The 27,395-nt window shown below is 41.1% G+C and overlaps 1 protein-coding gene across 1 annotated transcript; it reads left to right on the top strand.

Annotated features, from left to right (window-relative positions):
- The first annotated feature begins 427 nt into the window (after positions 1 to 427).
- Positions 428 to 27,127, top strand: LOC126092525 (odorant receptor Or2-like). Its single transcript, XM_049908151.1, has 4 exons — positions 428 to 518; positions 7,834 to 7,938; positions 12,624 to 12,785; positions 27,046 to 27,127. Exons 1-4 carry the CDS (start codon positions 453 to 455, stop codon positions 27,106 to 27,108), a joined length of 396 nt encoding a protein of 131 aa, XP_049764108.1. The 5' UTR covers positions 428 to 452; the 3' UTR covers positions 27,109 to 27,127.
- The last annotated feature ends 268 nt before the right edge of the window (positions 27,128 to 27,395 follow it).

The raw sequence follows: 27,395 nt of genomic DNA, 5'->3' as shown, positions 1-27,395 counted from the left end.
AATTACAGGAGGTGCCTCGCAGTCTTTGTGCCAAGTGAAGGTCGGATACATATACTGAGTCGATTACATGCTGAGGACGTCTTCACCAGTAATGATATTTCCAATGCAGATTTATTGTATTTCTGTGGAATAAATGCAACATGGTTTGTGTTTTGAGTAATTTGTAGTGTGTTAGTCTCCATCTGAGTGAGGATCTCTTGGAATCATTAAACACTAGCAAACATAGCCACGGTATAAAGAACTAATGAGCACCTGTAACGCTGTAACTATTAAATATCGCCTCTGTCTGCTAACTTAACGTAATTCGAAAAATATTTTTTTTTCTTTATCGACACATTTAACAGCTGGTCTCACAGTCTGTAAGGCCTGTCGGTCGATTTCTTACAGTGTGTGTGTCTTGGGTGCTGTGCGTTGACAGGAACGCAGACTTGCTGGAACGCTGCCTTGGCGGGATGTTGCTTGGACAGAGCCTCTCCATAGGCGCCGTCGCCTGCTTCCAGATGTTCCAGGTCGCCATGGTGAGTGACAACATCCAGCCATCTCTTTGATTTAACGTTTCGCCACTTGCACAGAAAACCACTCTTTCATGGGATCTAAATAAGAGCAGTTCTCCCTTTGTGTATTACAAGGATTACACAGCAACATAAAACTTACAAAAACACTTACACAACTGCAGTTGTGCCTTGAGAATGTGTAAAGAAACTGGTTCTCTACTTCTAATGAAAAAAAAACCATTTAAATAATAAAACATGACCTAAAAAAGGAATCTGATTACCCCTGCTAGTCATGAACGAAAACAAAATTATGTCATTCAGTACAATTATTATATAGATGCGATAAATAACTTTAACGGGAGCCAAACGAACAATTACAGTCTATATAATCCCTGTAAACCTGCAAAAGTAAAAACAAGTTATTGTAGGGGCCTACATAGACATCGCGCATCTGCTAGATGCCCACGAAATACGTAATTTTGTTTTGAAGCTGACAGCCAATGAGAAAATAGGTGCAGTTTTCAAGCGGTAATGGCTGACAGCATCAGCTGGTAATACACGTATCTTTATGGTAACTAATTTTACTACACAAAAAATAAAATATGTGCTCCCTCCAAAAGAAGTTACAAACAAACATTAAAATAAAATTAGAATGAGTAGCAAAATGTCTGAGAAGAATTTTGAAGGAAAATTATTAATTGAACTTTAATTTGGAGGGTTTTCAACACTGTCAACAAGACGAAATAATGGAAAGAATATTTATTGGGACTAAACAAAATTACTATATTGTGACAGTATTTTTAAAATATTTAATTTAACTGCAATTGTCTTTAATTATGAAATGAGAGAGAGCGTAGTAATTTTCTTTTTATGTCTTAACTGTTGCTGCAGGCAGTGCGATGACGTCCGCGGTGGTCCGCGCGGACGATGTGTGAAGTGAATCCTGGTTCGTGGCGTGAAGATAATGACGGATCCTCCTGTTTCATTAATATTCCAGTTACGGCGGTGGTCCACGTCTGCGTTGTAGTCGAATCAGCTGGCAGCACTGGCGCGATAATAATAGTTCCAGTATGTGCATTGTCGTTACACGCGCGACATTTAATTATTAAAAGTTTATTAATCACGCGGTGCGGGTGGGTCGTAATTATGCAATGTCTTTAGTATTTACGATATATATCCGGTTAATGCCAATACTTCGCACAGTTCTTTCACCGTGTTGCCACAGGAAAACAATCACAGATGTTCATCACTATAACAGTCCGTTAAACGTCAGTTCAATTTACGTCATCGTCTTTAAGATAGTTTGAACGATATAATAAATGTTTCTTGATCAAATTACAGCACTATTCTTTTACTTAACATTTTGGTTTGTTCCACTTTCACAGTTAGTGTCTCCACACGACAATGGTGTCTGATTCATGGCTAATTGTCACAAGTTCACACAGTTTGTAAAATAGTCACCGCAAACACTCGATATACTTTTCAGGTTTTACTGTGCACTTAATAATGCACAGTCTCTTATTAACACAGCAGACAAACTGTAATTAATTGTTCCTCAGCGTATCACCGCCTTTCACACCTAACTTTTCAACGTTTTTCACCCACGAACCGACCACGTACCATAACAACTCGCACGCTCTCTATCGATAGCCGTTCGCTCTCTCTCTGACACAGTACTTCTCCTGCCTAACCAAAGATTTACAAAGCATATAGAACCAGAACATTCATATTCGTACAATATAAAATGTAAAAAGGTAGCAAAATGAATGAAGAAACAATGTGACGTATTAACAAATAAAGAATAGTTGAAATGAATGATACATGCGTACTATGACAAGGCAATGCACAAAATAAAAAAAAATATTATCGACTTTCGGGGAAAGCAATGTCTTTACAAATGACAGGGTGTGCTCCTGTCGAAATATCGGCGGTGGTCGGCGACGTCACCCGGCAGCAAACCAATAATTTATTTGAACGCTGTGATAATCTTTTTTGCACCAACGTTAGTCAAATCCTTCAACAGTGTGGATGTCTGGGTACGATATTTCTTATGCAAGTTGACTCTCCTCCGCACACTGCACAGCCAATGAAGCAGCTGCTGCAGAGCCATTTCGGAAACGCTGGAGTTATCAGCCGTCATTTCCATACATCCTTATCTTAAACCGTCTGACTTCTGGCTGTGGGGTTATCTGAAAGATGTTCCGTTCCCCTGTTGCGAAAGTAGCTGAACTGAAGGTACTCATTGCGCAATGCAATCTAAGCATAATCCCCGAGACTCCCCCATCTGTTGTGGAACATGCTGTTTCTCGATTTCAAATTTTGGATAGCATATTGAATATGGCTTGCGCCAGTCCAACGACAGTTAAAAACCGATCTCTTTTGATTTTATGCACTTTTTGGCCCCAGGACAATTCAAAAGCGATGTCATTTTGCTTTTTGGCCTCAGGACAATTAAAAACCAAATTTTCCCATGCGATGTGGTACGACTTTGGTGCGTGGGCTTATCTAATTAACAGTGCCACGACTGTAGTCTATCTAACTAGCGCAGCTATGCACGTTGATCAGTAGGGATGGCGTAATGTGCGGTTCTGATCATTGCCGTGGTATTGCAACTCATTTGTCATTTGAAGATGATCCCATTTACTTTGAGACGCTTACAACGCCATAATTGGTAATATTTTCGCTTTTTTTATTCCGTGACGTTTCTTCCTATGTCAAAAACATGCTGTCCAAATTTTACGTCGTTCTAACCAGTGGTTCTCTTTCTACTGCGTTTCGAAAGTGGAACTATGATTGTGGACACCTCGTACTTACAACTCTACTCTGAAAAGCACGAGACCGGAGACCTTCCATGGCCTTATTTATTGCTTATCTAGCCTGACCAGGAGCAACACATACCAAACATAGACTAGCTTAGCAAATTTGAACTCATGTTAAGTATTATCAGAACCGAAATGGTTCAAATGGCTCTGAGCACTATGGGACTTCACATCTGAGGTCATCAATCACTTAGAACTTAGAACTACTTAAACCGAACTAACCTAAGGACATCACACACATCCATGCTCAAGGCAGCATTCGAACCTGCGGCCGTAGCGGTCGCCCGGTTCCAGACTGAAGCGCCTAGAACCGCTCGGCCACAACGGCCGGCAGACCCGGAATGGATAAAGGAAAAGGAGAAGATTTAAATGATACTGAAGGTGGCTGTTAAGAAAAAACATAATATAAATGGAGAACTATGATGACAAGGCGTAAGGAAAATTTCTGTGGGAAGGGTCTGACGGGAAAGAGCTGCACACAATTTGGAAGAAATTGTTATTGTGATAGAATGTGGACCATTAGCTGTCTTTTGAAGTTTAGAAGTAACTTAATTTCTCTGATAATCTTTGAAGATGACTGTTGGAAAGTCTGGATTGTGATGCAGAAAATGATTTAGAAATGGTAATGCTATATAATGGTACAGAGAGAATTTTACTTTGTTGAGAACGAGTATTTCATCTGTGCTGTTCAGACACTGGAGTGAGAGTTGAAGACAAATAACAGAGATTGCTGTGATTGGGAAGACGATAGAGTGTGATAGCCTCTACGCTTATCGACACGTGGCAATGATAATTGTTCATAGGCTTGTGTGGTATGTTTTAAAAATAAAGTCACAAATGTATCGTATACAAGCAATCATGATCAGTTCCAGGCCATGTGAGTTTTCGTAAGAAAGTCCTTGGAGAATGGCATCACAATAGTTAGGAATGGGGAAATATTAGTGTCTCTATGAGCTTGTTCTTCAGCTCGAAAGGAAATCCCTTTCTATACTTCTGCAGTGATATTGTAGGAACGATCCCGGTATTTGCCTGATGTAATTTAGAGGAATCACGGAAAATCTGAATCAGGATATCCGGATGTAGATTCGAGCCTCCATCTTCCAAAATACAAGGCCGCTCTGTTTTAAAAAGTGCTACTCATTTGGTTCATACCTAGTGTACATTTATTTTTTATGTATCAGTTATTTAATAATGTAAAAGGCTAGTATCACAGTGTTCATTCGTTTCTCTCTACCAGTCACTGCACACTGCCAACACTGCATACCATAATTTCCACTATGTGTATTGCAACATCCCATTTATTAGCCTGCAATAATGAGTATCACTGTATAAAATGTGATATATTGAGCTCAGAAAGAGGATAACGTGTTAGTATTATACACCGCATAGCTCTGGGAGTACGTCTTTACAGAAAAAAAGGAGAATATGTAGTGTGAAAATGTTACATCCAATGATATATCGATAAATGTACTCACATGGTGTATTTAAAATACGCTGTGATTTCAACTCATCTTTACAATGAACTCGACTACTATTTTTAATTGTGATTCTTGGGGCCCTTTTCTGAAGTTTGAAAACTATGTTCAAATTGTGTGTATTTATTCTCAGTAAAAGAGTTCCATAGCTAAGAATTGAGGCCGGCTGGAGTGGCCGAGCGGTCCTAGGCGCTACAGTCTGGAACAGCGCGACCGCTATGGTCGCAGGCTCGAATCCTGCCTCGGGCATGGATGTGTGTGCTGTCCATAGGTTGGTTAGGTTTAAGTAGTTCTAAGTTCTAGGAGACTCATGACCTCAGCAGTTAAGTCCCGTAGTGCTCATAGCCTTTGAACCATTTGAGAATTGAGTGTACATATGAACATTATGTAAGTAAAAGCCACTGGCTGTAACAGAGGACACTAATGAAACGACTTTAATAACAGGTCGCTAAAGACATAACATTAGCAAATATCACCTAGTGTTCACAGCATTTCAACTGAAAATCAATATTCATTTTCTGTTTGTTACATAGTCTATGGAGTGCAATCTACATTTAATTTAACACTGCCATTTTCCCTCTTCAGACTGAAATGCACGGCATTTGTTTCCTTTGTGTTCAATGTCATTTTATTGTATATTGACCAATTGTAAACTCTCTCGAGGGTAAAATTTGTCTTCTCTGCAATGAGTTCCCTTCTTCTCTCAGTGACTATAATAATGCCATAGTCAGCAAAGAGAATTTTTCCTTATGATAAATACTACTAGTAAGTCGTTGCCCTAATATGATACTATGAGAAACTCATTAATGTATTTTGGTTCTAGTTAGTGTTTTACTCAGAGCTTAGAATACATTTAGGCATCTGTTATCTCCACTCTTTGTAATCTATCCTACAAGCCTTAATTACATCTCTTATTCTTAATGCTTCTAGCTTATTTAGCAGAATCTTATAACTAAGACTGTCAGCGTTCTTAAAATGATATAAAACTACACCTCTGAGACATTAATCTTTGTCAATAGCATCCACTAACACTTTTGTGAATCCTACTGCGGCTGTTTCCGTTCTTCTACCACTATGCAAACAAAACTACCATACACATGAAAGGTTGTATTTATTCAAGCAATTCATTAATTTGTCTTTTATATCTTATTCTAGTATTTTTGAGAATGGTAACCGCATGTAATTTGACTTGTAGTTTTCCATGTCTTCTGCATCATCTTCCTTTAGCAGTACAACTCTTGCCTGTTGTAAATATTCTGATGTGAATGTTTCGTGTGTGTCAACAGATCTTGCATGCTCTACATTGTTCGTTTCAGCACACACGTTATTAGCTGACCCTACCGACTTTTAATTTTTTTAGATTTTGTACAGTTTTACTGAGTAATTACTTAGATGTGATATATTGGAATTTGGGAATTTTCGTTGTAATTTTCCTGCAGCGTTTTCAAAATGCACATTCACCAAGTTTGATAGGTACTATGGATCATTTATTACTTTATCCCCCTTCTTGATCAGTAAATTATTATGCCTTTGTTTGGCTCTCCTTGTTTCCTTTTTAATGACTTCCTATACTGTCTTGCTTTTATTCCCTGTATTGCGTATTAACTTGGAACTAAATATATTTTTGCAGCGATTAGCACTTTCCTATAAATCTTTTTGCAACTCCAATAGTAATTTAAGAGCTCTTAGACACTATCATTCCTTTTAATGGAACTGAGGTATTTAAGGGTTTGAGAGTACTTATTAATACCTGCCGTTATCTACTTGTTTTTGTAAGACATCGATAACGATGTGGGCACTTTTGGAGATGTCTTTCCAAAGTTAAGTTTTGATCATGTTCAGAATTTAAAGAATTTCGCATTTACATTGATGTTTCTGTACACTTCCCAACTTACGTTGCTGGTTCTCTGAAAGACCTTGTATTTTGATTTCTGATAAATGTCTTTTGTAGGACTGCAGTATACTGACTTTTTTCCATACCCAATTTTATTGTTATTATTTGGTACAAATGTTCTGATCGTTCAAGATCCTTTACAGACATGTCACACTTATCCCTGTCCATATTTGTCGCCTCTCGGTCGCTTATTAATGTAATCATTCTAGTAATTCTTGTTGCACTATTGACTAACAAAGTTATGCCAAAAGTCGGAAAGATATTTGAGAGGTTGCTACTAGTTTCATTTATAATACTTGGGTTTTTGTTTAAGCCTCCGCACAAAATTATTTAGACTTTCGCACTTGAGACAGTATCTTCTTTTTCCGTTAATTTATCAGATAAGGTGTCCATATTACCACTGAATGATCTACACACACATAAAATGATTAATTTATTAGTGACATCAAGTCGTGTTAATTTAGCAGCAGATGTTTCAAAGTGTTTGTCGTCACTTACAGTACTAAGGTCATGTCTTGATGAAAACTTTGTTCCTTTTCTAATATAACTGCTTGATTCTCGAACCTTAGCAGTAGTCATGCAATAAGGGTTTGTCCTGCCATAAAACGGTAATATTACATATTACATTTCTGTGTCTCGACACCTATACTTACACAAACAAACTATTTGGAAGTTCAAAGATAGTATCTAAATTTCAAATTACTGCATTTCATTCTTTATTCAGTGTACATTATGATAAACGATTGCTAAGTCTGTAAACGTGCAATGTTACTTTTCCAATAGTTTCTTTCTATTTGTGAAATGTAGTATGTGTGTCATTTGGCATGTCAAAGTCAATCTCTCAGTGATCGTTTCAGAATCTTTTAGACGGCTGGAATACTCTTGAATCAGGGAAACGTGCTGTCTTCATTCATCCTAAAAAAGACCGACATCGCCTACCAATGGAAACAGATATTTGGCCATGCATGATCCGATTCATCCCCATTAATTGATTCGTTTCACTTCCCTGAAGGTGCGATTAATGGAACACAGTGTATGAACGAAATACTTAGAAACTGGCCCACTTTAAGATACTTTTAAGCTAGTGATGGAATTTGTTTTGCTGTCTGTAGCATTTTGTTATCTGATTCTTAATTGCAGTTATTTCACAGAGTGCAGACGGTCTACAACAGATTGGAAAATTTGGCTGCTACTTGTTTGCCATGCTTGCGGAGCTCTTCATCTACTGCTGGTTCGGCGACGACCTAATTACAGAAGTGAGTCACTCACCAGTCAGTAACTCATATGAAGTATCATACAGTTTTACTTTGCACCATGGTTGTTTTAGTGAAAAATTTGCTTCATAGTGAGAAATAGAATATGGAACACACGAAACTGATCGCAAAAAAGTGTTTTTTTATCTGTTTGACATGGTTGATTAAACCTATTTAAATTATTCAGAAGTAAAATTTCAGCATTAAAAATACTTCTTCATACAATTAAATGCCAACTATTTGACGGTAACTGTGAAAGGGAGACCAGTTTTGAGACGCCACAACTGTGAATATCGTAGGATATTATATTTGATTTGATGTATTTGGTGGAAATTGAAGTGAAATATTTATTTAACAGACACCAGTGAAAATGCTTTATTAAGACGTACTGGAAATTAAAATCTCAGTATGAAATGCCATCTGTGTAGGGAGTTTCTCATTGTTGTTGCCCTGTTAATACTTCCAGGTAGAAATTCTGCTTGCCCCTTCCGTAAATGGCTTGATATACTATCTGATTCCCGCCTCTGATGATATTTAATTATAAAAGTAAATCTACCTTTTACAGCAATCACAATAAATTGATTCAAATAGAAGTTACATTATCAAAACATACTGTGATTTATGTATTGTGAAATTCTCTTGTTTTAACAGTGTTTGTAAATGCACAGTTTTACAAGTCAGTGCTGTTCATATAAGGGTCATTTTACAACAATTTATTTATAATATACAGGGTGTTACAAAAAGGTACGACCAAACTTTCAGGAAAGATGCCTCACGCACAAAGAAAGAAAATATGTTATGTGGACATGTGTCCGGAAACGCTTACTTTCCATGTTAGAGCTCATTTTATTACTTCTCTTCAAATCACATTAATCATGGAATGGAAACACACAGCAACAGAACGTACCAGCGTGACTTCAAACACTTTGTTACAGGAAATGATCAAAATGTCCTCCGTTAGCGAGGATACATGCATCCATCCTCCGTCGCATGGAATCCCTGATGCGCTGATGCAGCCCTGGAGAATGGCGTATTGTATCACAGCCGTCCGCAATACGAGCACGAAGAGTCTCTACATTTGGTACCGGGGTTGCGTAGACAAGAGCTTTCAAATACCCGCATAAATGAAAGTCAAGAGGGTTGAGGTCAGGAGAGCGTGGAGGCCATGGAATTGGTCCGCCTCTACCAGTCCATCGGTCACCGAATCTGTTGTTGAGAAGCGGACGAACACTTCGACTGAAATGTGGAGGAGCTCCATCTTGCATAAACCACATGTTGTATCGTACTTGTAAAGGCACATGTTCTAGCAGCACAGGTAGAGTATCCCGTATGAAATCATGATAACATGCTCCCTTGAGCGTAGGTGGACGAAACTAAAATGTGCCCTAACATGGAAATTAAGCGTTTCCTGACACATGTCCACATAACATCTTTTCTTTATTTGTGTGTGAGGAATGTTTCCTGAAAGTTTGGCCGTACCTTTTTGTAACACCCTGTATGTTGGTGAACCGTCAGCATTATAGGTTACAAATACGTTGCCATACTTATTATTTGACAGCTAGTGATCTACTGAAGTTAGATAATTTGTCAAGGTATGTGGTTACCATTTTTAGTGATCTTCCTATTTTATGATTCTTGTTATACAAATGATATTTAACAATGAGAGTCGATATCTCGAAACTGGTACTGTCTGAATAAATAATTTTGAATGAAAACTGTTGAATAAACCATTGTTACCGATTTCCAATTCAGATATTCATGTTTAATGGCGCTCATCTTGACCAACATCCACACACTAAGTCCAATCCCAAAGGTAGCTAACTCTCAACACCGTTACAGTGCATATTTATCTGATTTACATCCTCATAATGGCGCTATTAGCGCCACTCTTACGCGAATGGCGCGAAATTTGAGTACACGTCATCTTCCAGATGTAAAAACATACCTACGAACTTCCGTTTCTCTCGCACTATTCCTTCTTGGTGACGCGAGATTTTCCCCGTCAGTGTAGTTTGGGCGAGAGTATCAATCTCGTAATTATCGGTGTGTTAGTTTTCAGAATGTAATTTTTTTAGTATGGTTCTGACCGTGAAACAAAGGCTATCACGGCTTCTCATCAATTTACTTGTTGTTAGATACATTGTACGATATAGGTCTCCCAGAAATATAGTAACTGATTATGTTTGCTTGCGCCGAACAGTTACATATGTGACCGTCGTCATTAGTGGAGCGGGTGCTGGTGTAGGGTTGCCAGACGTCCTGGTTTTCCGGTTTAGTTACGGTTTTGTGACGCCAAAGTAATACTCTCGTACCGTCTATTTCTTCCCAAATGGTGGAGTGGATTTGTATTTTAACTTTCACTGTTAAGCAAAGTAATGATCTTTTTGTTTCATTGCTGCACCTACCAGCCTCTGATATTAACTCTTGCCTTGGGATTCAGTTCAGTTAAGACGTTGCAGTTACATGGTTCTCTGTCAGAGGCTTATTTTGCTTGTTCATATTTGCGTGTGTCTTAAGTGAGCTCCAAATGCCAAAACTAAATTGTTCCTTTCAAGACAAATATACAGAAGAATGGTCTTTCATCAAACGAGGAACACATGACATGAAGTGGAATGTGGAATGTGTAAGTCATATGTTTCCATTTAACATGGAGGAAGGGAAGATATACAGATCATTTAGTCAGCCAAAAGCATAAATCAATCATGTGCTATGCTAGCACTTCCAAAAAACTAGACCGCTTTTATATTTCAAAGTCATCGAAACAGAGGCAATCAGTACCAGCAGCGGAATTAACAATATGTTATCATACCGTTAAACATAATATTCTTGGAAATCTGTAGACTGTACTTCTATGCTAAGCCCCAATCTTTTTAACGATTCTGTCACAGCGAAGAGTTTGACTTTGGGCAGAACCAAAACAACAGCACTTTTGAAAAGAGTTTTGGCACCTGACATTGTCAGACAAATATTTGACGACCTTTCACTGGTCCGCAATTATTTTATAGCTACAGATGCGAATAATCACAAGGTTGAAGAAATATTTCCATTAACTGTCCAATATTTCACACCTCAGAATGGTATTCACATGAAATTGCGTAAGTTAGTTTCGCTGCCAAATGAAACCACCTCTACAATAAGCACCTACTGCATTACTGCATTCTAAGAAAATAAAATTGATTCTGCGATGACAATGCTAACACTAATTTTGGAGGAGTGCGACGAGCAGGTACAAATAATGTATTTGCTAGACTGAAAAGTGAATTAAACGAAAATCTCTTACGAGTTGGCTGCCCTGCTCAGATACTACACAGTGCCGCCAAGACAGCCGCCGATGTGGTGAGTGTTGACGTACAAACCTTTATAATTAAACTTTTCAATTACTTCTCCATGTACACAGTTTGAACGGAGTGTCTAAAGGAGTTTTGTGTGTTTGTAGACATTTAGTATCATGCATTGTTGTCACATTGAAAAACAAGGTGTTTCGCTTTGTTTGTTGCTGCAGAGAGAGTACTGAAGTTCTATGATGCTCTTAAATAATTCTTCCTTTAGAAGAAAAGATACCTAAATTTCTGACAACTCTCTTCCAGAATCTGTTAACGGAAGCATATCTGTGGTTCCTGCATAGTCAGTTGAGCGTGTTTGAGAAAGCAGACAGCAGTGTTATACAAGTAGGTGCTATTGTGGAAAATACTAGCAGAATCATGGAACGCCATGAAGAAGAAAGTTTTATCCCACTCAAAGAAATATCTCTCTTGCGGAACAGCGAGTTTACATTGACTAGTGAAATTAAAAAATTTCATGTTGAAGTAGAACAGTTACATGAAACGTGTACAGCTCATTAGAAAAATGGTCACCAAATCTCAGTGAGTTTTCCGTTTTTAAATGGATGTTGCTGGACACAGAACCTAAGTGGAGCAATGTCACAAGTATAATAACATTTGTACAGCGTTTTCTTTGCTCAAGCTGTACACTGAACCATAAATCAACCAAAATAGTTATAACTGTGGTAGTGAATCATGTCAGGAGAAATAGAGCTATTCCTTTCGACAGATTGGATGCGAAGAACAGTATTCTCAGTAGCCGAATCTGTGTGAATTCCAGGGCATAATGTAAACGTGGAACGAGTATTTTCTCTCATGAATGTGCAATGGTCTGAGAAACGAAACAGATTACAAGTACCAACGGTCGAAGCAATAATCAAATGTGTTTTTAATTATCAGATGAAATGCTCTAAGTTTTATGAATACATCATACAGCCGAAAGATCTTCTCTCCAAAGCTCAGAATTCGGATAAATATGAGGCATAGGACAACAAATTATGTGAACTTTGCACTTCAACATACAGTGTTTCAGTTGACAATTTTGTATCTCGTATTAATGTTTCAAAATAAAAAATTCTTGTGTTACCAGTACTAATATTGTAAAATGTTATTACCATTGAAATGCCCTCCCTTGGGTTCTGTTATTAATTGCAGAATAAAACTTTCATTTGTTTATTTATTTTACTGAATAAATTGAATACAGCAGTAATTTGCACAAATATTTCGCTTTTTTAACCTTAAGGAAAGTGTCCCGAAATGTTCCGGTTTATGGTTCACAAGTTACGGCCGTTTGTAGTTAATTTTAGAGAGACGTCCCGGTTTGATAGCAACAAATTCTGGCAACCCTATGCTACTGGACTGTTGCAGAGCGAGAACCTGGCCGTGGCAGCATACGACGCGGTGACGTCACTGCAGGGATGCCACTTGTCCATCAAAAAGTCGCTACTGCTGATGATGCACCGCGCGCAGAGACCTCTGCGGATCACTGCTGGAGGGTTCTTCCCTCTCTCCAGGGAGTCATTCGTGGCGGTGAGGAAGACCAGAAATAAAATATCTGTGGCACATGCTTGGGGATGTATTTTAGCACTTCCTATATTTTTGAAAACATACTACCTCAGGAACAAAAAATGGTTCAAATGGCTCTGAGCACTATGGGACTTAACATTTGTGGTCATCAGTCCCCTAGAACTTAGAACTACTTAAATCTAACTAACCTAAGGACATCACACACATCCATGCCCGAGGCAGGATTCGAACCTGCGACCGTAGCGGTCACGCGGTTCCATACTGAAGCGCCTAGAACCGCACGGCCACACCGGCCGGCCCGTCAAGAACATTTCTAAATTAAGGTTAACTTAAGGAATATGGAAATGTCCATTCATTGTCAAAGAAAACACTATAACATATAACAGCACAATAGAAAAACGCAAAAATATACAACTTTTGGTTATTAAATTCCTTGTTCTAAGTAATTTCAATTGCAAAAGTCTCACGCATATCGTCCTTTATCGTAACGTGCACATTCAGTTCAAAAATCAAATGTGTGTGAAATTTTATGGGACTTATCTGCTAAGGTCATCAGTCCCTAAGCCTCCACACTACTTAACTTAAATAGTTTTAAGGACAAACACACACACCCATGCCCGAGGGAGGATTCGAACCTCCACCGGGACCAGCAGCACAGTCCATGACTGCAGCGCCTAAGACCGATCGGCTAATTCCGCGCGGCTCGCATTCAGTGAGTGCCCACATTTCACACATTACACACATTACCCATTCTTCCCTTGCTTTGTCCTGCAAACATTTACTGAACAGAAGAGTCAGTTGGCATCTTCATTAGTGGGGTAACTATTGTCCGGAACAATACTGAGTGTGGACGAATCATCACTAAAACATCCTTACAATCAGATGATTCGTGGTTTCTATGGTTTGGTGGCCTCTATTTCTTTGTCTCCGGTTTATTTGTTGCTGTCGGTGATACTTCAAGAGATCTGTTGTACGACGACGAGGTTAAGGCTGCTGAAGAACCTGCTTTTCTTTCCCTGGTGCCTGGCCTCTTCTTTATTTATGAAACTTCCAGATGTGGCGGAAGATGTCCCCGACCCCCTCTCCCCCCCTTAAATAGTAGCCTTTTCAGTTTTAGAAGACGCAGCTCCTACAGATGCTTCATTGTGTGGAACTGTTGGCAACTAAATCTGCATCTGGAAAATATGAGGATTTACTAGGTGCATTCCTCTCACCCTAAATCCATTTACTGCTATCTCCCCTGTCTGGCACTGGAGGTAGGTCTTCCAGAACAATTCGGCGATGTCTATGCTCGTTACTGGACATGCGTTTTCCTTCATCCGTACGTACACACGCTCAGAGTAACAGGCCTTCAAAGGACTCGTGAAAGTTCTATCCACCTGTTGCATCTTGTGGAAGGCATGGGGAGACAGACACAAGATGCTGACATGGTTTTCGCGTCCGAGATTTGTAACACCCATATTTCTGGATTGGCCGTAATTCGCAGCCAGAATCAAAAGCATCGGTGATTCTGCTGTTGGCTTCACCTTTCTCAGGAAATGTTGAAACTAATAAGTGAAGAGCTGGCTTTGAACCCACCTAGAGGGATGGCATGCAAGAATGGACATTATCTGTTGCTGCGGTTCTTACAAGGGAATATATCATGGGTGGGACAAAATTTCCTGTAACACCCATGCAGGTGAAAGTGGTCACAAATGATATACCATCTGCAGAAGAGATGCCTCCTACTTGTGGCTTTTCTTTCCGAAGAAGGGAACTTAGCTCTGCACGAGACTTAGGCCAGTTTCGTCGACAATGTACATTCTGTCTAATGGAAATCTGTTTATCTCTATGTCTTGTGAAGCCAGAGAGAAAAATATTGCCACATTTTCTCATGTGAGTCCTAGAGAACTATTACATGAAGTTACTTTGGACTTTCTAATCGAAGTATCCTTTTTGTGCCTCTTTAATAATAGACGTAACCACCCTCTTCGAGCCCAAAAATGCATTCTGGATATTTTTGCCTTTTGAAGACTGAAATGCCATCTGTTGAAGATCCTTTCGGGTAAGTCCAAAAATTTACTTTCAATTCTCATGCTGTATTCAATCAGCTGTTGTTCTTTTTCGGGAGATACAACAGTTTTATGTCCAAGTTTGGTCTTCGTGGCTAAATCAGCTGGTAAATCTGATTTTACTAGCCTAAATAGAGTGGCCATGGGAACTTGGTTAGATTTGGCTGCCTTCAGTATACCCATCTTTTCTTCTGTAACATTTTTAATCGCTGTTTGTGTAGCAGACTCATCCCACTGCTTTCCAGCTCCTGAAGACATTCTGAAGCAATACCTATAAATAAAACAAGTTGTGGATAGGGTATAAATATAGGATAGTAAGGTAAAAATATGGAATGCTAGTATTCCGTATTAGTGACAGAGCCATCTTGAAATTCTGAAATGTGAATATAATAAAAAATTAAATTAAAAAAAAAACACTCCATTTTACAGCGTAATGTATTACCTAAATGTCTGTCTAGAAAATATATTAATAATTTATGTATTATGACAAGAATGAAACTGAAAACTACCAACCTGCAACAATTATTCTGTATATACGTTGACTATTACAGAGAAGCCAGCAGCAACCAGCCGCTTTTTATAATGCTGTTTATTTATTTAATCAGCGCCGTTACCGGCTTCGAACCGACAGGTTCATCATCTGACGGCTTATTCACATTAAGAGACATTTTACACGTATCTTAACGGCAACAAGCCGTCTGATATTGAATCTGTCGATTCGAAATTGGTAACGGCGCTTTTTAAATAAATAAATAGCATGATAAAAAGTGACTCTGTAAGAGTCAACCTATATTTTGTATACAGCCACGGACTCAGAACGTCAGTTTTCGACAAAACAGCAACAATTATTCTTACTAGTCAATTCGTTAAAACAACTTTACTTACCCGTATTGGCTGCCAGCTGTAATATGCATGCATCCCAAAGAATTTTACAGTTGCTAAGGTTTGTTTATCAGCAGTTTACTAGAGTACAGCAGTTATAGGGCGAGAAATTATAGTATTTCTTATTACTATCCCTATACCACATTTATAACTCTTCCTCCATATACACTCCTGGAAATGGAAAAAAGAACACATTGACACCGGTGTGTCAGACCCACCATACTTGCTCCGGACACTGCAAGAGGGCTGTACAAGCAATGATCACACGCACGGCACAGCGGACACACCAGGAACCGCGGTGTTGGCCGTCGAATGGCGCTAGCTGCGCAGCATTTGTGCACCGCCGCCGTCAGTGTCAGCCAGTTTGCCGTGGCATACGAAGCTCCATCGCAGTCTTTAACACTGGTAGCATGCCGCGACAGCGTGGACGTGAACCGTATGTGCAGTTGACGGACTTTGAGCGAGGGCGTATAGTGGGCATGCGGGAGGCCGGGTGGACGTACCGCCGAATTGCTCAACACGTGGGGCGTGAGGTCTCCACAGTACATCGATGTTGTCGCCAGTGGTCGGCGGAAGGTGCACGTGCCCGTCGACCTGGGACCGGACCGCAGCGACGCACGGATGCACGCCAAGACCGTAGGATCCTACGCAGTGCCGTAGGGGACCGCACCGCCACTTCCCAGCAAATTAGGGACACTGTTGCTCCTGGGGTATCGGCGAGGACCATTCGCAACCGTCTCCATGAAGCTGGGCTTCGGTCCCGCACACCGTTAGGCCGTCTTCCGCTCACGCCCCAACATCGTGCAGCCCGCCTCCAGTGGTGTCGCGACAGGCGTGAATGGAGGGACGAATGGAGACGTGTCGTCTTCAGCGATGAGAGTCACTTCTGCCTTGGTGCCAATGATGGTCGTATGCGTGTTTGGCGCCGTGCAGGTGAGCGCCACAATCAGGACTGCATACGACCGAGGCACACAGGGCCAACACCCGACATCATGGTGTGGGGAGCGATCTCCTACACTGGCCGTACACCACTGGTGATCGTCGAGGGGACACTGAATAGTGCACGGTACATCCAAACCGTCATCGAACCCATCGTTCTACCATTCCTAGACCGGCAAGGGAACTTGCTGTTCCAACAGGACAATGCACGTCCGCATGTATCCCGTGCCACCCAACGTGCTCTAGAAGGTGTAAGTCAACTACCCTGGCCAGCAAGATCTCCGGATCTGTCCCCCATTGAGCATGTTTGGGACTGGATGAAGCGTCGTCTCACGCGGTCTGCACGTCCAGCACGAACGCTGGTCCAACTGAGGCGCCAGGTGGAAATGGCATGGCAAGCCGCTCCACAGGACTACATCCAGCATCTCTACGATCGTCTCCATGGGAGAATAGCAGCCTGCATTGCTGCGAAAGGTGGATATACACTGTACTAGTGCCGACATTGTGCATGCTCTGTTGCCTGTGTCTATGTGCCTGTGGTTCTGTCAGTGTGATCATGTGATGTATCTGACCCCAGGAATGTGTCAATAAAGTTTCCCCTTCCTGGGACAATGAATTCACGGTGTTCTTATTTCAATTTCCAGGAGTGTATATATATATCTATATATATAGGCGACGAAAATCAACGATCCCTTCTTTCAGTGGAGATGCACACCATGCCTGATCTCTTACGGGAATCAGGCACTGAAAGTAAGGGCTTCACGGGCAGTGTCGGTATGTCCGTAATGTGCAACAGGCCGGGAATTTGGGTCGGAATGGAAACGTGCTCGGATGGCCGAGGCAATCAAGGCGACCGCTGACGTAAAGTGGGAACTCCGGGTTCGAATCCCTGTCTGGCACAATTTTCACATGTTATCACTGATACATTTCGATTCCCAGATGCGGCTAACATCATCAAAATCTTAGTTATAAGGCCGCTGGATAGAACAAGGCATCTCTTTTATTTATATACACCAATTATACACATGTTGTGATGAAGGGAATTAGAGAGAAGCGTACAAAGAAAATAAATTATCTCACAGTTCACAATCGAATAAAAAGAGTTCATAAAGATGACGAAGTACAAAAAAGGGAGAAAAGACGCAAGGATAAAAAAGTAAACACCATAGACAATGTTTTAACCTATTCAAAACTGAAACCCATGGGAGCTCTGTTTCACATCCCCAGATATTGGCATACTCCAATTGGAGCAAATATAAATTTGAAAGCAGGAAAAGTATGCTGGATGGTCTTGAATTGGCCAGCTGTTAAGAAAGATGCCTTAGACAAAGTACGCATAGCATATTGAAATAACATTTTTCATGCGCACATCTCGATTAGGTCTGGGCTCAAAGTTATTTCTAGAATTCGAAGACTGGATAATACTGTAAATTCGAAAGAATTCATGATAATCATCGATGAAACGCAGCACTGGTACAGTTAGTGTTTTATAGGTGACTTCTAAGATGCAAGACTTTTTCACAGCTGTGTTGATGCTTTGTCCAGTAATAATCCCATATAGCCTATAAGGGAAATTCCAAGGACAGCTCTTAGACTTCAAACGCCTTATTTAGAGACAAGCAGATGGTTATGTGGAGCACGAGGTGTTAAAGAAGTACGTACCTGGAATCTAGGAAGTGGTCTTAGGATTAAGAGGGCGTGCTCTGAATCAGTATTGCTTGCCGCATACACGTAGGTCACAAGCTTTATAAAATAAAGAACAGGGTAGAAGGTCAAAGTATGGGCTACCGTTTGCTTTCAGGCAATAAAATTTTTGTGGCAGTGAAGTCGCTAAAAGTCCTCTCTAATTGTAGTATAGCATGTGCTATTCAATATTTTGGAGGACTAAGCATATTAAAAATAAAACTACTTATTTTACTCGTAACTAATCTATTTCGAAAACCATCACAGAAACGCCAAATTTTTGCATGAGTTCTAATATGGACCACCCTTAACGTGAAGGGAAGAAATTGAAAAACAAATTTAAAGTGCAAGTTTGTTTTTTATAATGACGTTTGTAAACGTCGTTGTCCACACCTGCACATACACCATGTACCCATACACGCACTCCTCTTCATCCAGGGAAGGTTTATTCTCATAATATGAATTCGTCAGACGTAGATACTTCCTTCTTTTTCAAAAAAAAAAAAATGTTGAAATGTGTGTGAAATCTTATGGGATTTAACTGCTAAGGTCGTCAGTCCCTAAGCTTACACACTACTTAACCTAAATTATCCTAAGGACAAACACACACACCCATGCCCGAGGGAGGACTCGAACCTCCGCCGGGACTTCCTTCTTTTTCCGTTGATTTTTTTCAAATATCTGTTAGCTTTTCATTTTATTTTTGATTCTGATTCAATTGTGCGTGAGGAAGAAACACTTGTTTCTTCCTCGTCGCTGACCTGTCCAATGAATGTGCGAGCTGTTTTTTGTTCGGTGATCCTGTAATCAAGCAAACTACTGCAGCCTTCCGACTTCTGTTGGAATTTTTCTTTCCGACTGTGGGTGGTGCAAAAATGTCAAAAGGGCTGACAGCAGCCGACAGTCCTGGGTGGGCCTCCGATGAAGGATGGGTGTGCAGCGGACATTCTGAAGACTTTTCTGGTTGAGGATAACCGCGTATACGGCGGTGCTGTTGGAGGTCATGTGTTAACCTGGCTCAGAGTTGGAAGAGACAGGAGACGCTTGTACTGGTGAGGAGACATCAGCAGAGTCTGGTAGTACTTCAACAAGCTGGTGGTGATGGACTGTTACAAGAGTTTTGAGCTTTCTGTTAAGCACATGGGAAATCGGCGTCTGTGAACAGGTGGTCGTTCAAAGGATAAAACCCTATGGCTTTAAAGCCACTTTCGCCACTCTAACCAGTTTTAATTTGTAGATAGACTGCCAGAGCAATTCCGTAATAGCTTGCTGAGCATGCACTGTAAACTGTCTTGCTTGTTCACTGTAGTAGACGTTAAATGCTACCATGGAAGATTTATCAAGGGGGCTGGAGTGTGTGTGTTGAGTGAGGAGGCAATGAAAGTATGCAAATGGGGCTCATCCTGGTCTTATCAATCACTTTAGCGTTACGAACATGGCTGTAGTGCTCGTATTAAACTAGGAGAACTGGTTAATCTTCATTCAGTTTGACCGTTTCGATAAAATGGTCGAACCACTCTGTAAACAAGTGAATTTGAACCCAACCGCATGCGAGTACTCAGATGATACTTCCTGATGGGACTCTATCAATTATTCTCATTCTCTGAACCTGGAAAAAATTAAACAAGGAGAAACAAAATGTTCTGATACGCTCAAACAAGCTATGCACCCCTTTCTGCAGATTTAAGGCTTCAGTTTGATACTTTCCCTTTCTTCCGATTTCTTGAGACAGTTTACTGTGCACAGTACTCAAACCTGTCTTATCAACGTCATATGCGTGGCAGTATTTACTGTAATCTTCTAATACCTCGAAAAAACCTGAGACATTTGTTTTGTTCGACTCCAGCGCTCTTTAAAAAGAAAAGCCACTGGGCTTAAGAACTGATGACTTTTCAGGTTCATATCTGCCCAATTCCTACCTCTTCGTTAGTGGTGAAAGGTGCGTTAACGAAATCCATCTCAGCTAAAACAGATGGCCGTTCGTTACACACCGGATAAAGTAAAGCAAAAACGAGAAGTTGTTGCATGTTCAACAAGTAAGGAACACGCTCTTTTTCCAAATGTGGTCCTATTACAGAAGATCTGTCTAGCTTTCTTCGCCCTCACAGCAGTAATGGCTTGACACATCTTCAAAGGGTTCCATGTCATTCTTTTGCCCTTGGATTGGTAGTTGCGCTTGTTAGGGAACATCCTGCGACAGCAAAACTATAGCAGCTTTCAACTACAATTATTGAAATATAAAAGGTTCAGATTTGAGCTAGCCCATAGTTAGATCCTTCACAGTGGCCCATATTTAGACCACACTATCATTCCCACAAAATGGTCACGCCGGTCGTTACGAAATGCACACTGAAGTGTTGAAACTGAAGACCAGCTAGTTCAGCATATCAGTAAAACAGCTCTCCGAAGAAACTGCATGCAGAATTAACTCCGAACCTAAAGGAAACTTTTAAGAATATACATATCGATAGATCGAAATCCTCGGAATCTAGTTTTTCATGCCTGAAAATTCACCGCAACCAAACAATACACGTTCAAATAACAACTCTTCACAGTCATCCTCGCAGGTAGTGGGGAGAAGATTTACTCTTTAGCTGGGCAAGTGGCTCCACTTTCTGGGCCTCATATCCATATGTTGCCCAATGCCCAAATTTGGACCTCCTCCTCACATCGCAAGACAAGTAGGTGCAGTAGCGTTAGGTTGTTAACAACTCACAGATGAACAAAAGTCTGGTAATAGCAAAATAATTCCAGAGTAGAGGTAAATCAGGACCGAAGTGTCTTCTTTGGTTCCCCATCCACATTCATGGAAAAAAATTGCAACATCAAAAAATAATTATTATTAGATTAATGAAATATTGAGAATACATTTGTCTAGGCAAAATACAGTATCTTATCAAAAGTATCAGGACACCCCCCAAAACATACGTTTTTCATATTAGGTGCATTGTGCTGCCACCTACTGCCAGGTACTCCATATTAGCGACCTCAGTAGTCATTAGACATCGTGAGAGAGCAGAATGAGGCGCTCGGCGGAACTTCGAACGTGCTCAAGTGATTGGATGTCACTTGTGTCATACGTCTGTACGCGAGATTTCCACACTCCTAAACATCCCTACATGGCAATAACATAGTGATAGTGAAGTGGAAACCTGAAGGGACACGTACAGCCCAAAAGCGTACACGCCGACCTCGTCTGTTGACTGGCAGAGACCGCCGAGAGTTGAAGAGGGTCGAAATGTGTAATAGGCAGACATCTATCCAGACCATCACACAGGAATTCCAAACTACATCATGATCCACTCCAAGTACTATGACAGTTAGGTGGGAGGTGAGAAAACATGGATTTCATGGTTGAGCGGCTGCTCATAAGCCACACGTCACGTCGGTAAATGCCTGACGACGCCTCGCTTGGTGTAAGGAACGTAAACATTTTACGATTGAACAGTGGAAAAATGTTGTATTGAGTGACGAATCACGGTAGACAATGTGGTGATCCGATGGCAGGGTGTGGGTATGGCGAATGCCCGATGAACGTCACCTGCCAGCGTGTGTAGTACCAACAGTAAAATTTGGAGGCGGTGGTGTTATGGTGTGGTCGTGTTTTTCATGGAGGGATCTTGCACCCCTTGTTATTTTGCGTGACACTATCACAGCATAGACCTACAGTGATGTTTTAAGTACCTTCTTGCTTCCCACTGTTGAAAAGCAATTCGGGGATGGCGACTGCATCTTTCAACACGATCGAGCACCTGTTCATAATGCACGGCCTGTGGCCGAGTGGTTACATGACAATAACATCCCTGTAATGGACTCTCCAGCATAGAGTCCTGAACCGAATCCAACAGAACACCTTTGGGGTGTTTTGGAACGCCGACTTCGTGCCACGCCTCCCTAGCCGACATCGATACCTCTCCTCAGTGCAGCACTCCGTGAAGGATTGGCTACCATTCCCCAAGAAACCTTCCAGCAACTGACTGAACGCATGCCTGCGAGAGTGGAAGCTATCATCATGGCTAAGGGTGAGCCAACACCGTATTGAATTCCCGCATTACCGATGGAGGGCGCCACGAAATTTTCAGCCAAGTGTCCGGATACTTTTGATTAAATAGTGTATTTAAGTGATTAATATTGCAAGATCATAAGTCAATGGTTATACGCCTTTGTAAATGTGAAATGCTAGTACATTAATAACCGGTGTAACCGCCAGAATGTTGCATGCAAGCATGCAAACGTGCATGCATTGTGTTATACACTCGCCGGATGTCAGTTCGTGGAATAGAATTCGATGCCTGTTGCACGTAGTTGGTCAATACAGGTACATTTAGTGCTGTTTGCGTATGGCGCTGGAGTTGTCGTCCGATGATGTCCCATATGTGCTCTATTGGAGACAGATGAAGTGATTGAACAGACCAAGACAATATGTCGGTACACTGTAGAGCATGTTGGGATACAACAGCGGTATGTGGACGAGGATCATCCTGTTGGAAGACACCCCTGGAATGCTGTTTATGAATTGCAGCACAACAAGTCGAATCACCAGACTGACGTACAAATTTGCATTCAATGAGTGCTCTTGGTGAAGCCGCAAATGGTTGTGGTTTGGAGTCACTGGCGTGCACGCTACAGGGAGTCTGACCTCGAAGCTGTACTTCAGGTAACCGATTTGTAACAGTTCGCTGTGTCGCTGTGGTGCCACCTTCTGTTCACATGGCTGCTGCAGATGCAGTACGATGTGCCAGAGCCATACGCAGAACACGATGGTCTTCCCTCTCGGTAGTGCCACGTGGCCGTCCGGCGCCTGGTCCTCTTGCGACTGTACGTTCTCGGGAATTGCCATTAATCATGTTCGGTGGCTACATTTCCGCCAAGCCTTTCTGCAGTGTTGCAGAAGGAGCACTCAGCTTCTCGTAGCTCTATTACACAACCAAGTCCAAACTTCGTTACGTGTTGACAATGGCGTCTTTGTCTCATTAAAGGCACTTTCTACTCACATCAGCTCACTATGCCCAGTCTCAAAGGTAACCGACGCTCAAGACCTTTGCAGCGTGTATTTAAAGAAAACTTGATTTGCATTCTCATAGTGGCGCTATTAGCGCCATTCTTTGCGACTGGTGCCAAATTTGAATAGACATCTCTTTCTGACGCAGAAACACACCAACCAATTTCCGTTTATGTCGCAAAACTTCTTGTTCGTGCTACGATTTTTTAAACCCATGTTATCAGTACACTTTTGGTAAAAGTACAGAACAGTCGTGGCTTCATCGTAGCGGTCGATTCTTCTGGAAACTGTCAGCACACACTGCCCAGAAGCTATCTCTTAATCTGGCAAACTTAGAGACGCCAATGTGCACTATTTCAAAAAGATAGCAGTCTTGCTGAGGTACCGATAAACACTAAAATTAAGGTTTGGACAGAAGTTAATATGGTATAAAAGAGAGCGATTATAGCTTTCACTATGATTGAACAGTAAAGTAGAATTTATTAAATTTGTTTTGGGTAATAGCTCACTGTTACTAGTTCAGATGTTCTCCTAACTTTACCAACGGTGCCAAGAGCACGCCAAATGATAAAATACACTACTGGCCATTAAAATTGCGACACCTACAACGTTCTGACATGAGGAAAGTTTCCAACCAATTTCTCATACACTAACAGCAGTTGACCTGAGTTGCCTGGTGAAACGTTGTTATGATGCCTCGTTTAAGGAGGAGAAATGCGTACCATGACGTTTCCGACTTTGATAAAGGTCGGATCTTAGCCTGTCGCGATTGCGGTTTATCGTATCGCGACATTGCTGCTCGCGTTGGTCGGGATCCATGACTGTTAGCACAATATGGAATCATGGTTCAGGAGGGTAATACGGAACGCCGTGCTGGATCACAACGGCATCGTATCACTAGCAGTCGAGATGACAGGCATCTTATCCGCACGGCTCTAACGGATCGTGCAGCCACGTCTCGATCCCTGAGTCAACAGATGCGGACGTTTGCAAGACAACAATCATCTGCACGAACAGTTCGACGACGTTTGCAGCAGCATGGACTATCAGCTCGGAGACCATGGCTGCGGTTACCCTCGACGCTGCATCACAGACAGGAACGCCTGCGATGGTGTACTCAACGACGAACCTGGGTGCACGAATGGCAAAACGTCATTTGTTCCGATGAATCCAGGTTCTGTTTACAGCATCATGATAGTCGCATCCGTGTTTGGCGACATCGCAGTGAACGCACATTGAAAGCGTGTATTCGTCATCGCCATACTGGCGTATCACCCGGCGTGATGGTATGGGGTGCCATTAGTTACACGTCTCGGTCACCTCCTGTTCCCATTGACGGTACTTTGAACAGTGGACGTTATATTTCAGATGTGTTACGACACGTGGCTCTACCCTTACGGACAGCTATGTGGGGCGTGTGTAGGCGGTGCAGAGGGGATACACAAATTTGTCCTACCCAGGTGTAATGTTGTTGTTGTTGTGGTCTTCAGTCCTGAGACTGGTTTAATGCAGCTCTCCATGCTGCTTTATCCTGTGCAAGCTTCTTCATCTCCCAGTACCTACTGCAACCTACATCCTTCTGAATCTGCTTAGTGTATTCATCTCTTGGTCTCCCCCTACGATTTTTACCCTCCACGCTGCCCTCCAATACTAAATTGGCGATCCCTTGATGCCTCAGAACGTGTCCTACCAACCGATCCCTTCTTCTGGTCAAGTTGTGCCACAAACTTCTCTTCTCACCAATCCTATTCAATACTTCCTCATTAGTTATGTGATCTACCCATCTAATCTTCAGCATTCTTCTGTAGCACCACATTTCAAAAGCTTGTAATGTTACCAAAGCTAATTGAAGAGAGGCGAGATGCGAAGTGAAAAGTCATGTATGACTGATCGGGAGCCGACGACACAGATTCGGCCCAATTATCCTCACTCCGAATACAAGCCTGTTAAAGAAATAAACGTTTTGTGGACTCGGACCACTCTTCACCATCTTCCTCCGGGACGGGGCCAGGAGACCATTCCCGTTTCACGCCTTTTCAAGTGTGCCCTGGAGCTCTACAAAGTGCACTTGTCCCTTGTCATCGTAGGCTGTCTGCGCGAATGCAGGTTGCTTACCCTTCTATGGTGTACGAAGTATTTGCAATCGTCACCTGTACGCCTCTTCATGGGGCAATCTGTTGTTATTTCCCCGTGATGAGCTAGAACATCGACTTCGCCCAGACTACAGCGTTGAGCGTCACTACTTTCTCTGGTTTAGGTTTCTGAACAAGAATGGTCAGCCATTCCTCCATAAACATTGAGACATCTTACTGAAAGCGTACCCAACAGAGTTCGAGCTGTTATAAAGTCGAAGGGTGAACATACCCCATATTTATGTCCACTAAATCCAGGTACCTTTCATCAGATAGTCTATATTCAGCCTAACAATTTGAATACAGACTGTAACTCTTGCCACATACTTCACAGTGATTTTTCAGGAAACTTGTACTGGAATATCACAAATACTTGTCCTCAGACTTTTACGTGTGATGTTCGCTGAAACAATAAGTAAAATAAAACAAATGACTGGTACTGATTTTGTTTTAATGTTACTTCCATGATCATATTGATTCCTAGCCAACCTGTAATATGCAATACAAAATTGCGCCTGATGATGGTCTTCAAAGGAACCGGAACCATTCATCAAGTGAAATATACACAACTTTCATGTACTCTAGACTATTTTACTGAAATAATTTTAATAGCCAGGTAACCTTCGAGAAACGGACGGTTTTTAAATGAACAGCATTATTTTGTACATTATCTTGGTTAATACCTTCTGCTTGGCTTACGTGGTCAGTTACAAATATTTGTGTTATTAACGTCGCTGCCATTCTCTGAAACCCAGTTTTCAACTCTAAGGAATACTAACGGCGTTTATCAGTTAAAACCACATTCTTAACGGCAATTTCAGCTCCATTAAACTTTCTAGTTTGTTAGCAGAAAAACGCTCTTTCAAATACCCCAAGAAAAACGTCCAAACTAATTTTTGGTGACCGCGGCACATTACGGGAAAGAGAAATGAGGCGTCCAGTGAAAAAGTTTCTCACGGCTGTCGCCGTTTCAGTTGAAGTGTGAGACACCACATCATCCTGTTGAAAACAAACACTCCTTCTGCTTATCCGTCATATCCTCAATTCTGGAATAAATGATAATGTGTTCAGCATGAATGTGTACATAATTAGGATTGGTACACCATCCTCATAAGACGTTCGTTTCCAGTATCTGCATGGTAATGTTTTATAGAGATTAGCTGCATCCACCGAAGTTTTCACCAGTTGTTATTAATTTTAAATTACCTTTTTTCGGTACCATAACTCTTAATATTGTTCCGTGAGTTTCACCATAAGCCATTCAATGTAGCATCGTATTACAAGACCCTGTGAAGCGTTACAAGACTATATCATTAGAAAATGAACATAGATAAAATAATAAGGAAACTGTTCTTCGGGTATAACACAACTGCCTTCCTAATAATATAAACGAAGATTATAGATGAAACATCTTCTTAACCAGTTATATCTTTATTTGTTAGAATCTTCATACAGAAGTGTTATTGACTGCTGTTGTAGATAGCGGATACTAAATAGAAATTACTTTAGTATTTTTAAGAATTAGTTTAGTAGTTCTGGAAATTTTCTCTAATTATTCCTTTCTTTCTTTGCAGGTCGTCAACGTGTCTTATTCATTCTTCGCGATTCTTCGAAATTTCAAGGATGAAAATGTGTAACAACAATTTTTCTTAATGCTTTCTTCTATTACGAAACTATGTTATGAATAAACTGGTCAATATGATGTCGTGAAGACCGTTATTCTTTTTCTGATATAATACCTTAACTAGGAAAATGTTGTAATTTTGTGGCGTATCAAGTCAACTGTTCATTGACGATAAGAAATTAAAGCCACAAAAGAGTGGTAACCTGTTCCAACCAAAGTCTCGAAGTATGTGGCGAAAACAAACTTCATTACATAAATTGCACTAAATTCGTCACAAAATGTGTACGATATACCACTGAA

This window comes from Schistocerca cancellata, chromosome 7 (genome assembly GCF_023864275.1).
Source record: "Schistocerca cancellata isolate TAMUIC-IGC-003103 chromosome 7, iqSchCanc2.1, whole genome shotgun sequence".
Classification (NCBI taxonomy): Eukaryota; Metazoa; Arthropoda; class Insecta; order Orthoptera; family Acrididae; genus Schistocerca; species Schistocerca cancellata.
This window is presented reverse-complemented; position numbering and strand designations above follow the sequence as displayed.

Excerpts from the sequence above, each read along its gene's own strand:
- LOC126092525 (XM_049908151.1), top strand. The coding sequence starts at position 453 with ATGTTGCTTGGACAGAGCCTCTCCATAGGCGCCGTCGCCTGCTTCCAG. Across the intron at positions 7,939-12,623 it reads GCGACGACCTAATTACAGAA|AGCGAGAACCTGGCCGTGGC; the intron begins GTGAGTCACTCA and ends GGACTGTTGCAG. Across the intron at positions 12,786-27,045 it reads CCAGGGAGTCATTCGTGGCG|GTCGTCAACGTGTCTTATTC; the intron begins GTGAGGAAGACC and ends CTTTCTTTGCAG.